Source organism: Strix aluco, chromosome 15 (assembly GCF_031877795.1).
Source record: "Strix aluco isolate bStrAlu1 chromosome 15, bStrAlu1.hap1, whole genome shotgun sequence".
Lineage (NCBI taxonomy): Eukaryota > Metazoa > Chordata > Aves > Strigiformes > Strigidae > Strix > Strix aluco.
In genome coordinates, this window is record NC_133945.1 from 12,335,943 (window position 1) to 12,350,852 (window position 14,910).

Sequence of the window (14,910 nt, forward strand, 5' to 3'; positions counted from 1 at the left end):
ATAAATCAAGTACTGTAGATTGAAAGCTAACTACAGAAACAGCTAATTTCAGCAGTTTATGAATGCACTATGCCAAGATCACAGTCCATTCAAATTACACAGTTGTTAACAATGCCTATCCTAATATAAGCTTATCCATATTCATGCAAACCAATCAGTTCTAGCAATATCTATGCTTTAAAATACTTAACTCTAAAAAAAAAAAAGTACACACATCCCATCAAACTATACCCTCTAAAAAACCAACAGCTATCGCTTTCCTTACTGCAAGTTCATAATTCAACAAAAGCCTACAACAACATAGAAGCATGCTGTTCATTGAATGGCTGCTTCGAAAGTTTTGATTTCTTTTTGTTCTCAGGTGTGCACATAATTTGGCACACAAAGTTCAGCCTCTTAAACATAGAATCAGTAAGATAGGCACCACCTGACAGACTGTAGTGCTGCTTTTAAGTGAGCTCTGGACAAAATATAAGAAACATCTTTCTTGGTTAGTTTGTTGTAAAGCACATCCTGACATCTGACAAATAGGCAATTCCCAAAGCAAAATTACAACTATCTACACAGATCACACAGTAGAATAGTGAAGGACATTTGCCATTTAAATCAGCAAGTTTTCCAAAATTGTGCAATTTCAGGTCTGTATTACCAACACAGCCAGTTCTGGACTAAACTGTATTATTCCAATATATCTTTGTCATGTATTATGTAGCTGAGTTCTCTACCAGCTAAGTAAGCATAAAGAACAAGAAAAGAAAATTTCAGCTCTTCAGAATGGTATATGCTAAAAATTCAGATTTGCTCACTCAAGAAAAAATATTTTTGTAATTTCTTACTTACTGAGAATTCAAGATCTATAAATACATAAATGTTCCTACACTATTTAAATCAGTTGATAAATGAGGCTTTAAAAACAACTGAAAAAGAAAGCATAAGGCAATAACATGCAAGAATGTTTATATAGATTCCCTATTGTATCTGAGAGTACTACCCGCAGGATTTTGGTTCTTCCAAGTAAAAAGTTTCCAGTAACTTTCACTTCATATTTTGGTTAATCTGAATGCTGCGTATTTTCCTATTCACTTTGAATACAGAAGGCTTCCATCTAGCCCAGCTGCAGCTCCCCAGTCTTCAATAATTGCTCCCAAGTCAGCTATGGGGAGAAGACAGAACGCAGTGAACCCCCCAGTCCCTTTCTTCAAAAATGACAGACATCCCAAGCTTGTCTCTCGAGTTAGCTCAAAATGCTTCCCACAGCTTCCTCTGCGTGATACCAGATTTCAATTTCCTTACAGAAAATAAAAGCTCATGAGAAAGATCCTACCGATTAACAGGCACTCTACATACACCTACTAGAGATGTGGGAAACTTACCAAAGAGCTGAGAAGGGTTAGCATTAGTAGCTTTTTCATAATTAGTAAGTCCTTCATAGATAACCTTTCCAACTGCAGCATAAAGGCACTCCAGCTCTTCATACTTTGAAGCTACACTTGAGGTACCTGAACAGTTTACAGTTGTGTTTAGTTTCGGTAACATTAGGCACAGAACAGGCAAGAACAGTTACACTGTGAACATACAGTCATCTATACCATCACCAGAACTTTATCTCACTAATAAACCAAGGTAACACAAGCAGATACCCTCATTTATATAAACTTCTTTATTATACAACCAGTATGTCTTCTATAATAGCGTAACACTACTTCTAAGGAACTCATCTTGATAAGAAGTCTTAGATTACTGATTTTTTTAAAGAGATTATCTAAATTAGTTTGTATTAAGACACAGCATATTACCTATTGTCTGTCCTTTTTACATTCTATCTCCCTTCTTTGTTTTAGCAAAACAGCAAAGCTTAACAACTAAAAAATTGCACTTCCAAAGCTGAAAAATTATAATTGCAAAAATACATTAAATTTACAGCATGCATTTCTTGAACCAAAGTTATGACAGCCACAGGTTATTAAGTTTTTATGTCAATGGATAATGATGTATTCCACATGATTACTTATTTCAGCTTTGCTTTTTTTAAACAGAGGTTGAAAGTGCAAGCTAAAATGGACTATTAAATGCAAGAATCATAAACCAGAATATTAGCACATTGCAAAGTGTCTTCGCCCCGCCCTTAATCACTTCAGTTATGCAGCAATAAAGAATAAAAGGAGGAAGAAAATACTACATACTTGGTTCTGTAGGGAAAATACCCATCAAGCGAGAAAGCAGACTGTGGACTGCTCTCAAAACCTTGGTGTTTCCACAAGTCATACAAGCTGCTACACCTCGTTGCAGGGGTTTGAAACTGCTAAGGATGGCAGGGGGCTGCAGTACAGTTAACAGGAAACTTAAGACCTCTAAGCCAGTGCAAATGTTGGCAAAGTTGGCCTGATTGGGTTGTTCCTAAAGAGAACACATACAAAAAGGCAGTGAGTGGAGGAAATAACACAAGTTTTACACAGATTAGTACATCCAGATCAAATCTGTTAAAAACCCGTAAGGCTGAGGTTTCTATACTAGAGATGTTTCACGTCAATCTTTTGAGTTAAGTCATGCGATATAAAACTGTGAAATACAAGGTGCTATAAAATCTTTAACCATAAAAATGTTACTTAAGCATTTACAGGTATGTTCCCTTCTGGTGTTTTTTGTGATCCTCAGCTTTGAAACTTGCCTGCAACCTTGCTGGTTAGAAATGCTTTCAACAGAGGATTATGTTTTATCTCCTTGTCAATATCTTTCAGAGACAGGCCTTCAGTGAAGAGCTAAAATAGCATATTCTATGATAAGTTATAGCTTAAAGGTTAGCAAAGGGGATACTTGGAACTAAAGAAACAGAGAATAAAATATTCCTGGACATATCTTCATAAACCTACAAAACCATCATTAAGATCGTAAATTAGTCAGTCTGCTGCAGAAGCCTTATTCCTTTTTCTGAACCTCTTGTGTAACTGATGCCACATAGCACAAAATTCAGATATAAAATTCCTATTCCAGAGGACTCATATCCTTGTATTAAGTAAACATCAACAATGTCCACTTTGCTCAGGTCTGAGGGGTGGTATGGTGCATTTGTTTTGAGGTGGGAGAAGAAGTGGAGTAGGCTAGGTTTTGACTTTGGCTCACTCTCAGATGCAGTGCATTTTGTCCATCTCCCCCAAATTCATGAAAGATGATAAACTGGAAGATTTGTCTGAAAAGGTGGAGGGAAAAGATAGCAGTTCACATTCTGGAAGCATACGAACTCTCTGAACTGCACTCTCTCTTGTTATTTTTAGAACTCCACCATCTTCCCCTATGTTCCAGAATGGGAGGGCAATGCTGGTCTGTACATAACACGCAGCTCTTCTTCAGCAGTCAGCAGGCAGATACTCACAACTTTCTCTGTCTTCAGTGCAGAGGAATCACTCAAAGTCATGACTTTCCTGAAGTCATACTGCTGTTACTGCACAGCCTCCATCACCCGGCATTTAAATACCTTTGCAACTAAGTGAGGAAGATGAGTAAGAAGTAATCCTTGTGCAACAACAGTCAGAACTGACTGCAGTTCTTTCTGTTATAGGCTATCAAATGCCATCGACAGGAAAAAAAGTATTAATTTTAATGGCAATTTTCAATCAGGTTGCACACTACTTGGGAAAAGATGAGTAAAGCAACAAGTATGAGCTCTCTGGAGCACTATCAACACTTGTAAACCCAAAGCAAATGGAGCCACATCAAAAACTCTTCCAACAGAAGGAGAAAAGGATGAAAGCAGGTACTTGCCCTTTCAAGGACTATCTCCATAAAGACAACAGCATTAAAAAAGTATAGCACATGCAGGTCAACGTTTGGAAAAAATGGGCCACAGTGAATTTTCATGTAATTTTAGACATTTTAAAGTTTCAAAATGTAGGATATACTACTCCTTTATTCAAAGAAATAGGAAAGTGACATCAAGAGAGGTCCTAAAAATTTAACACAGTAAGAGTTGCTAGTCTATTAAATAGAAGGATACAAATAAAATAGGTGTAGAAAAACTTACTATATAGCAAAAAGCACACAAACAGCATACAGATGATAAACAAATTATGTTGTATCATCAAATACAGGAAGCCAGCCTTTCATTGAACATATTATCATAATGTAGTCAGAAAACTAGGAACAATAAAATCAATCTCAATTTGTAAAACTTCCTACTAACATAAAAACAACCAACCAAACAAAAAAAGCCACCACCAACCAGTAGGCCATCCAAGCAAGCAACCTACAACCTATTTCAAAATCAAAGTAATACAGGAAGTTACTCCACCTTCTCCTAAGCTTACTTTAATATTTGTAAGTACTGCAGCTACACAAATTATAACCACTGATGCAAATCACATACTTAACAATTTATGTATTTCACTACAAAGAAGAAAAGATTAAGACTCTAAAAAATCAGTATCCAGGTATCACTAGTACTCAATCAACATATGTGCTAGTGAAACCTAAAAACCTACAGGACTAGAATGTTACCTACCACAGTCATTAGCAGCTTATCAAACCACTGCAACTTCAGTTCTGATTTTGGCCACATGTCTGGTCGTAAAGCTGTTTTCAGAAGGTTGACACAGCGGCGAGACAGCAATTCCCCAGGAGATCCAGCAGTGTTTGAGTTGTCATTTACCTAGCAATTTATCAGAGTTAACAAAATGACACCCTTTTGTAACCAACTCATTAATTTATTATGCATTCCAAGCAAGCATATAATTTCTTATTTCTGAAATGGATGAGCTTAAGTAGTTTTATCAGTATAGTCACAGAGTATTTAACTGCATAAAAAGCTGACAACTAATAGTAAACATCAGAACTGCTGTCTAAACTGCTAGCTAATTACCTCAAATCACCCATCAAAGGATTATTTTAAAAAAGTTTAATCCCATACTTTATTACTACAACTCTGAACATGCTCAAGATGGTTAATCTTTTCTGTTTGCAAGGTATACATAAACATACATAGCTCTTTACTCAATTCATCATTATACTTCAAGAGAATGTTTATTCTGTGCAATGGACTGTGGTGTGTAAAATTCCATGTCACTTACCAGCTGAGCCTGCTGCAGAAGCAGAAGCCATAAAATTTGTCAGCTTTGAGCTACACCCAGCTAATTTTCCCCACTCTAGAAAAGTTAATTCTTAACAAAATTTGGTGAAAAGCTTCAGTTCTACATGCTGCATGAAAAGAAGTAATTTCATGTAATTGATCTTGAAAATACAATTACAATCATTATCCTTAGACACGTAATTGACATAATCTTTCCCTATTAAACTCTCTAAATATTCTTCTGGTTTTGGGTAAAATATTCTTGCCATTAAATCTAGGCAATAGCAGAAGCATACTTTGCAGCATCAGGCAAATATATAAATTAAGATAAAAACGCTTAAAGGAACCTTTCTGAAGTCTGCCTGGCCCAAGCCAAATTCTACTAGTCACGTTTATTTCAATCATGTCACTCCTGATATAGTACTTGCATGAAAAGTAAAGAACAACCAAAATGCCAGAAGTGATCAACAGCACAGGGAAACGGAGACTCACTCTTTCCATTTCAAAATCTGGATGGCAAAGTTCACATTTGAAGCTTTAATTTCAAAGTGCACGCTCCCTGCATCAAGCTATAAATGTACAATGCCATCAATAAGAAGCTAAAGCATACCTCTCATGAATAATATCAGTCATTTGTGACATGAAAAACATGCAGAAACTGGTTATCAAATTCAATTTCTTTCCTCCTTAAAATAAAAACATTTTACTTTTTGTACGGTTTCACATTAAAGTTTCTAACCTTTTATCAAAAGAAAGTATACAAACACTAGAATAATCCAAGCATAAAAGGACTTTTATGAAAAGAGGGGTTTATGGTTTTGGCCACTAATGCTGCATTGGTATTTGCATATCAGAATAAACACACTACCTGGCAAGCAATTCTAATTAAGAAATTCACAACTGTATCTGTATGCTGCTTGTCAATCGGCTTGGAAAGAAGTGCATCAGCTCCTGGCAAGGACTGGCTACGTCCAAACACCTGCATGTATACAAAACAGAAAAACCATAAGCAACCCTGAAGAAGGGTAACAAGCAGAACAGACTTAAAGTATTTTCTAAAACTATAACCTTCAATACACAGAGTTTCAAGTTATGTGGAAAAAACAATTACACTAATTGCTTAGTCAGTGCAGGTTATGATTTCAGAGTCTCTGAACAAAACCTGATTTTTTTCTTACAGCACTTATTGCTCCTGTAGCTGTCCTGAATCGTTTTACTTCTTGGCCAGAATCCACAGACAATCCTCTTTTAACAGCAGATGAGGCAGAACTGGCTCCTTCTCCACTTGCACTTGAATCCATATCTGAATCTGGCTGAAATATCAGCAATGTGCATGTTAAAAAAGCATTTAACTGTATAATAGTTCAATCTTTATCAGTTTATTTAGACTTCCTACCTGCTGGTCTTTAATTCTTTGCAATTCCCATTTAATAACTACTTCAGCAAGATCCACAGCTAATTTTCTTTGCTCTATCGTAACACTGGGAGTGAAGCCCAGTCTCTGCATGGCACTAACCATATGCTGAACCAAGTGATGTCTCACTGGATAATAAACCTGAAAAGATGGTTTCACAGTTGTGTTAGCCATTAACCAATGAAATTCTACACAAAATCTACAGTCTAAATAAAGCAAAATGTTAAAATAGTCTTTAATCCTAAAGTTTGCTAAATCTGTCCCATGTTCAACTTTTGCAATCCAGAAAAGTAACTAGTGTTTTGAAAATAAAATTTTGGCTACAATTTTCAGTACAGACTACGGAGTTCATGTACCCAAATGAAGATGTTCTTCTGAAGATACATCATTTTTCTCAAGGACCAATCACTCCAATTTTTAGCTCATCCTTTGAGAGAGCTGTAACTCACATTTGAACACACTCAGACATTTTTTTAAAAAGCACTGAGGCTTCAATTCTTGATAAGTGACTTAAATGAATGTTAGCTAGCTGTCACTTTGGATCATATTTTAATATGCATTTTCAAAAATGCTCCTGTATTGACATTCCGCAGCATTCCCCTATTTGTGTAATGTTTCCCAACATACATTAGCTGGAGACAGAATATATAAACCCAAACAAACAAGGATGACTGAAGGATGGAAAAGAATATGGTTATGTGCTTTTTTAAACGACTCTTAAACTCTGTTAAAGAGCGCTGCTAATGCACATGCAATTAATTAATCTTGCAGACTTTCACCTAACATTCTGAGTTCTCACTTCAATCATGATAAAGCTTACTAAGTGGTTTGCTATCTAATTTTAATAGTTGTTTTCAGTTTTATATCTTTGTAGACAGATGATGCCTTCTGAAGCTAAACCATATAAATCAGACTACGTTATTTTCTAATCCAACTGCAGTTTACCTCCTTGATAGCTGAGATACAGTGACTAACAGAATAACTGGTACAAGTACCTTGAAATGTTGTACAATCAAGTGCAAAATATGTACTAGCTGGGGAACTGTATGACCCTCTTCCACAATGATCTTTCGTGTCCAGTGAGTCAGCATCTGATGTCCATCCTCCATTCGAGCAGGCACAGCTGGAGTCAGAATAGCCATCGCTTGCCTGACAATAGCTCGGGCCTCCATCGCATGAGCTTTTAGAAGACTATGAAAAACCTAAAGAGCAAGGTTTCTGATCAACATTAATATTTTACATACTTACAAAAATAAAGCAATTTATAAAGAACATACTTTTTCTAAACAACATCATTTTTTCCTAAAGGCCCATAATTCAGTAAATACATGATGATACTTCATCATCAGAAGCAGATAGTCTATACTTCTGTCTCCCTTATGTTCCCTTTTTCTTCCTTTCTCTCCACTATCCAATTTGAAGTTTTTCTTTGGTCCCCACATTCTGTCTCAACTGAAATGTCTCTTTTAAATGAAGAAACATTACCAATTTTCTTAATTCAAACAAAAGGGACTTTTCATTGTCCCACTTACCCTCTCTGTTTTCACTTCTCTTCAAACTTCTTTCTATATTCTGCTATCCCCAAATAAATTTGTACTAATATTTGGGTTGCTGCTTCTGTATTTGTTTGTTGCACATGAATTTAACTGTCACTTGTATACTAAGTATCCAAAACTACTGTGCACCCTCTACTCTGCATTTTAAAATTTAAAAAAGCACAATACAGAACTTATCATCATCCCTTAAACGTATGAATACAAGCCCATAGTCAATACCTGCAGAACTATCTTCTTATGTATGGCAAATTTTGCAATGATATGTGCCAAAAGCAAGTGTCCACTGTATTTGCATGCTGGGTCCACACATGCCTTGGACAGGAGGCAAGGCCAAGCAAACGTCATTAAACGTCGTAATTTGCTGTTCCGGTTTTTGTTATTGTCATGAATGTGATGTGGAGCATGCTCAACCAGAAGCGTGGCAAACTGCAAGAGGTATATCCTGAGAGAATCCAACATATCAGCCTGTTTTTCCGGATCAAGTACCTAGTCCCAGTGATGATCAAAGAGAAGGAAGGTCAGACAAAAATAAAAAAAAGAGGAAAATATTATCTATAAAAGCAAAGTCCTAGTTTTTGCTTTTTGAGTGGTTTTTAAGACTAATAACTAAAACTGAATCAAAAAAAGTGGTTAAATACCCCCCCCCAAAAAAAAAGCCTCCTGAGGTGAGAACACTTAAATAATGAGCATATCTAGGAACTTCCAAAGTGCTAACCTATTAAAAAAAAGAAATAAAAAACCCAATCCTCATCTTCAACAACATCTATTTTATAACCACTAACTGGTTCGATGAAATCTAAGTGAATTACAGATACTGATATTCAGTCACAGAAAGCTTTGCTTATGAAAGACTGAGATTACAGCCATATAAGGTCCATTTCTAAAGACAGACACTCAAGTCCTAAAGATACCATAAACCAATCCTACTGATGACTGATGGATCTCACAACAGTTCAATGTTATGATGTGATTTGATATAGCTGATCACAGCATTTAGAAATAGCACAACTAACAAAATCAGAATTGAAAAGCCAAATGAGAAGAACAACTTTTTGTTTTAATTTCCAAACGCTTTAACATAAACAAGGATTGTTACCTTTGTAATAAAAACACTAGTGATGCTTTCTGGATTATCTCCTTCTGGGTTTGGGGGTCCCAGCAGCTGTTCACCTTCTCCCTTTTCAAAACTGTACAAGAAAGCAGGATTCAGGATATGTTGCAGCACCTACAGAATATAAACAAAATACCAGTTATACTCAACTATCAGATTCTTCTAATGGCAGTGAACATTCAAGTAATTTTATATGCAAACCTGCATGTTAGACACGCTCACTGCATTACAAAAAGAAGCTATAAGTAAAAATCCTAAGAAACAGATACACACAGATTTTTTTTCCCCCCTCTTTCACCCTTTCAAGGGCAAAGATTCTTAGAAAGTGTAAACTAAAGTAGTCAGCACTGAAAGCAAGATGAATTGCTGTCTCTGTTTATTATCGCTCTTCTTCAGGTATGATATTTTCACTTAAATGGCTCTGCCAATTATCAAACTCATTGACATTTAAGTAAGCAAGTTTCGTTGCCCTAGTTCCCAAGAAGAAAATTAAATCTAAAATACCAGGCTTCTTTGATTTAATTGGTTTAGTTACCTTGGCTTTGAGCTCATCTCCAAAGTTTGGGTCATTGAAGTCTACAAACCGGAAGAACAAAGCCCGTTTTTGGGGAATACTGTAGTTTTTGGGTATCTCTTCTTCCATGTATTCCTTTAAGAAAGTCATGTTGCAGAGAAATCGACCCGTAAAAGCTCGAAGCAACTGGAAGAGCAACTCTATATCACCATAATTCCTCCTGTAAAAACACATAAAATGAAAAGCTTCTGTGAAAAAATACCCAAACAAACTACTATACTGATGACTTGGTGAAGAAACTAATCTTGGTTTTAAATGAGCAGACAGGCAAGAGCAGGCAGTACGAGAGGCACGGTTTTAGAGCTAATGGCAGTATTATAAATACATTAATCTTTGTCTTCAGTGACTGCAAACCATTTTTAGTACCCATGTATACCTTTACAGTATTTTCAAAATTTAATAAAAAAAAATGTATGCAAGCTATAGGAAATAAATGTTTTTACGTACTTGCAGTAATTCAGTAAGCAATATGCTAATAGCTTAGGTTCTTTCCAATTTGTTGCAGCCATATTCTCCTTACGATGTCTCTCCTGAAAAGCTTCACTCACCCATACACGTTTCAGCTGATTCACCAGGGAATGCTGATTTGCTAACCAACATTCATCATTCTTAACAATAATACTTATGATCTGTCAAAAGCAAAACAAGACAAATGCACAGTCAACATGCAACAGATCTGTCAGTAGAAAGGATATAAAAGCTTCTTTAAGGTCAATTATGGGTTCTAAAATGCTAAAAAAAAAGTCAAATAAAAACTAGTTTAGATCAATTTTTAAAGGAAATTCTTGTTTTTAAAAAGTTTGTTGCCGTGTTTTCCTCTTGCATCTTAACCTTATTTAAAAAAAAAGTATACTACATTTGAGTCTCTGTTCCCTTCCTAGAGTGACTCTGACTACAAACACTTTACATTCTTTACAAGTGGTTTTCTATGAGCTATAATACATACACTCACACTCGAAAGCCTGTATGTAACAGGCTTGTACCTAAAGAGGTTTTAACTATCTAGTGCAGAGACAAGCAAGAACAAATTAATACCTTGATAGCCTGAAACTGTAGATCAAGACGCATTGTGGTAGTGCTTGGAGAACCAGGTCTAACAGCTGCTTGGGTACCAACGGGTAACAGTAGAGTGATAAATCGGTTAGGATTAGCTGCCAGTACATCTCGTAGAGGTTTGGCATCTTTATGTTTTAAGAAACTCTGAAGAAGGGGAAGAAATATTTTTAATAACAACCTTTAAAAGCAAAAATACCAAAAGGCTGTAACATCCTGTAGTTCTTATATTCCTCACTGAAGTTGCAGAGGTTATATTTCACATATATTAAAATAACATCTACAACTTAATCCTACACGATCTGGAAAGGTATAAAAACAACATCTCAGGACAAACAAATATAAAACAGAGAATAGGCATCCTACAGTCAGAGTAAGACCATGATTAAGGATGCAAGGTCATACAGGGAAAAAAAGATGGAAAAGATGAAAAACTTTTTGTTCAGATTTGTGAAGATGAGGGCTTTTTCCTGCTCCCCTCCCCACATAGCTTACCATAAACATTCTGCTCCACTGTGGATCATTTAACGTGGCTTCCATCATGAACAGCTCCACAGTCTGGGACGGATGACGTGTCAAGAATTTTATCAGTGGTTCCCTGAATGGACTGCCAGCCTAAAAGATTCATAAAGCTTAAATTAAAAATGCAGAGTACAGAGTATTTTCTACTAATTTACTAGCACTCAGAAAAATACATTTGACTTGGCATTTATGCAGATACAAAATGTTCAGAACTTCTATGATGAGAATTTATTGACAATTTCAAAACTTCACTTTTACGAGCCTAAGACAAATGTTAACACCCCCTAAAAGGCCTGAAGAGCATATTTATTTATTACATTAAATGTTCCCACACCACATTTAAAATACTATAATTATTATATACTAATGTTTTAAAATACTGTAAAGCAAAAATTTCAGCAATATTAAATTCCCCTTTTACCTCAATTAACATTGCTCGTTCTGTTTTCATAACAACTTCCAGCAGAGGTTTAACCAAAGTCTGAGGGGCAGCTGGGATCAGATGGAATAAATTTATAATTGCTGAACAAATCTTCATTTCCTACAGGTAAAAAGAAACATGATTAAATTAACATTACCGGCCAAATATATCAAAACAGTATCACACATCCAACCTTTTTTCTTCCTCTCTATATTAGCATAGCCAGCAACCAAATGCAAAGAGTTAACATATATACAGCATCTACTTACCATGATGCATGAAGAAAATTGCTCTTGTGGAAGTCTGCCCTTCCCTTCCTTATAATATCATGGTTTAATTTTATTTTCTTTGTAAGTATAGTGGTGTTTTACAGGTAAGAGCTAAACATTATGTAATGATAATGCCGATGGAGGAGTTACGGAGTGCTCACGGCACTACACCAAGTGGCTAATGCATCAAAAAGCCAGACCTTCCTTTCTAAACAATTTCTCATATACACCCCACAATGCCAGACTAGACACTAGACATGAAGAAAAAGGCAGACAGCTATCACAGCGCTATTCAGTGTAACTTGCAAACAGCTGGTTACTTCAAAGAAAAGTCAACTCTGCTCTCCCATTAGATATTAAATTCTTCTAAAGTCCGAGACAATTTTGTGGGTTTCTTTCATTGTGTAATTTAAACAGGGACTACATTTCAGTTAACTGGAGTGTAGATTTCCCTCAGTAAGAAAAGGAAACAGAAAAAACGAAACCAAACATCCACCCTCACCATTCCCCTCAAACCAATTTCTACTATGCAGTATACAAAGGACTATTATCATGTGCATTGCGTTTCCTCAACTGAATTTAAACACAAAGTATTAGGCCCCACTCCTTTAACATAATCTGCTTAGACAGACCCCCACAAGACTACTCTCATGGATTGAAGCACAGGACTTAGAACACGTACAAAATCTTTTGAAAACACTTATACCTTCACAGAAACTCAAAATCCTGCTCTTCCTACTACAAACATGCTTAACATCCTTAACAGCAATGTTATCAAAACAACTCTGCCACAGACAAACAGAAGACAATTCACAGCACTGCACTCAAAGGCACAATGCACTCTGCCCAAAACACAACAAGAAAACTAACAAACCACAATTTAAAAGAAAAAAATAAAAACAAAACAAAAAAACCACAACAAAGAACTTCCTGGTGCCTCCACTGAGCTTCTCACCTCTACCCCTTCCGCGGCAGGCTGAACCAGAACAGAAGTCACAGCATGAAAAGAAAAAGCCCACAAAAATATCAAATAAATGAACAAACCAGTATATGCTATTCTTCAGGCTGCAGTCAGAAACTGACTTTGCAGAGTTATTTTCTCATCTCAGACTGAAAGAATGGAGACAATGAGTATCTCCCATGCTCTGAATTGCTCTCCTAAGAATTAGGATGAAAAGCATCCTTCTTGCTACTCATACATTCTTTAGACATAGCTTCTCAAATATATGTACTGAATAAAAAGATATTAGAGATTATTAAGTCAGGGGAAACAGTATTTTAGCATCTTCAAAGACAAATTTGTCCAGCATCAATTATGAAACCACTTTCAATACTTGAACTACCAAGCCTTCTAACAGGCTGTAATGCAGAATTTCCACCCTGGTGCCACAGTTCCCAAGAGGGTCAGAGGCAACCATCTAGTCAAAACTTGTTTTTTCAATCATCAGACATGACCTAAAATCTACACCTTTCCTTGGGGAGGCAAGGAAGAGAGGAAGAAGGGATTTAAAAATCAAAGATTTCACTCACCGGGCCAAACAATTAGATCTTAAATGTTACGTAATATGTTATGTTCTAATTTGTTCATTTATCTAAACAGCCAAGTCACAGTTCAGGAACACAGTACGACTTTCATTAAATTACTTAGGTGAGCAAAGAGCTTAGCTACTCTGGTGTCAATGTGGATGTTTACAATAGTTCTTTATTATTCTGCAGCACTTTTAACTGAGATGTCTGAACTTTTTAGTTTGTCTAGAATTGCAATTTACATATGAAACCTCATTCCATAGACTTTTGGACTGTTTCATTAAGAAGTCTTGCTGACTAGCCACTATCTGCACTATGCTGGAGAACTGCATGACAACACCAGCATCACCATCAAATGGCACCTTCATAAAGTGCTGCTGGAAAAAGGTGAAAACTCTAGGTCAAAAAAGTTATTGTAACAGTTCTCTGTACCGCTTCAGCTAGCAAACGTAAGGCTCTCCTGACCAATTCCATTCTCCACTGCATGTTTACCATCTCCAAGACCTAATCACTCAGTCTGAACGATGCAACCTACTCCAATAACACTCCCCAACATTGGTTTTAAGTGAATAGCTCAGATTTTGGAATCCCACTATGGTCAAGAAGAAATCAGAGCAAGTGAAAGGCCAGCTACATTAACTCTGACCACCAGTTTCACCATTCTAGTGTCTCCACATTTAGAAGATACAATTACAGCAACAGCACACTGTACATACAGACACATGAACACATACTGCCATAGCAATTGTATAAAGACCACACTGTCTGTGCTCTCCTTCAGTTTCCTAGAGTTTTTATTTTTAAGGAAACTTTAGAGTAACAACTGGGGGGAAAAAAGTATTATTTCAATCAGTTTTGCAGTCACACAATTCTATTTGAAAATGTTTCCATAGACTTCTCTCCTCCCTTAAGATGTGACAGTGGATTCCTTCTCAAGTGTCTGGTGTGCACCTTCCCCTCAACATGAATAGGTTTTAAACCAACGCTAAAAAAAAAATTACAAGTTTAGGAAACTAAACACACAACTACATAGAAAACATCAACAGAAAACATTAAAAGCAGAATTCACAATAAAATGTGATGCAGGGACAACTAAAACTGCTCTAGAGGTGTCACACTGTGGTTTAAAAGACTATTGCTATAAAAAGATCTGCAAGATACCTGTAAAGATCATGTTTGAGGAAAAGTGAATCCCAAAAGAAGAATATGTAGGCCTTAGAAGTACTCTAACATGAATAAAATGTATTTAACTGAAAAATGCACAGGTTTTAAGTTTAAACATAAGAAATAAATTCTACTCCATTAGAGAACATCTAGGTCAAATCCAAAGCAATGACTACATTCTGATTTAAAAACTCTCTTTGCCATGACAGGAAAGAATAATGAAAAGCCATTAAGCCACTT

At 36.1% G+C, this 14,910-nt stretch overlaps 1 protein-coding gene across 5 annotated transcripts in view; it reads right to left on the reverse strand.

Moving 5' to 3' along the window:
- TRRAP (transformation/transcription domain associated protein) overlaps nt 1-14,910 on the reverse strand; it is a 103,875-nt gene that overhangs the window by 52,595 nt on the left and 36,370 nt on the right. For all 5 annotated transcript variants that reach the window (XM_074841489.1, XM_074841485.1, XM_074841488.1 and 2 more), the window contains 14 exons: nt 11,711-11,830; nt 11,263-11,382; nt 10,750-10,914; nt 10,162-10,343; nt 9,676-9,874; nt 9,126-9,254; nt 8,249-8,515; nt 7,469-7,675; nt 6,456-6,614; nt 6,238-6,372; nt 5,928-6,038; nt 4,496-4,642; nt 2,184-2,397; nt 1,374-1,499 (listed from right to left, as the gene is read on the reverse strand). In XM_074841489.1, coding sequence (XP_074697590.1) covers nt 1,374-1,499; nt 2,184-2,397; nt 4,496-4,642; nt 5,928-6,038; nt 6,238-6,372; nt 6,456-6,614; nt 7,469-7,675; nt 8,249-8,515; nt 9,126-9,254; nt 9,676-9,874; nt 10,162-10,343; nt 10,750-10,914; nt 11,263-11,382; nt 11,711-11,830 — 2,281 coding nt within the window. The remainder of the gene's footprint in view (nt 1-1,373; nt 1,500-2,183; nt 2,398-4,495; nt 4,643-5,927; nt 6,039-6,237; nt 6,373-6,455; nt 6,615-7,468; nt 7,676-8,248; nt 8,516-9,125; nt 9,255-9,675; nt 9,875-10,161; nt 10,344-10,749; nt 10,915-11,262; nt 11,383-11,710; nt 11,831-14,910) is intronic.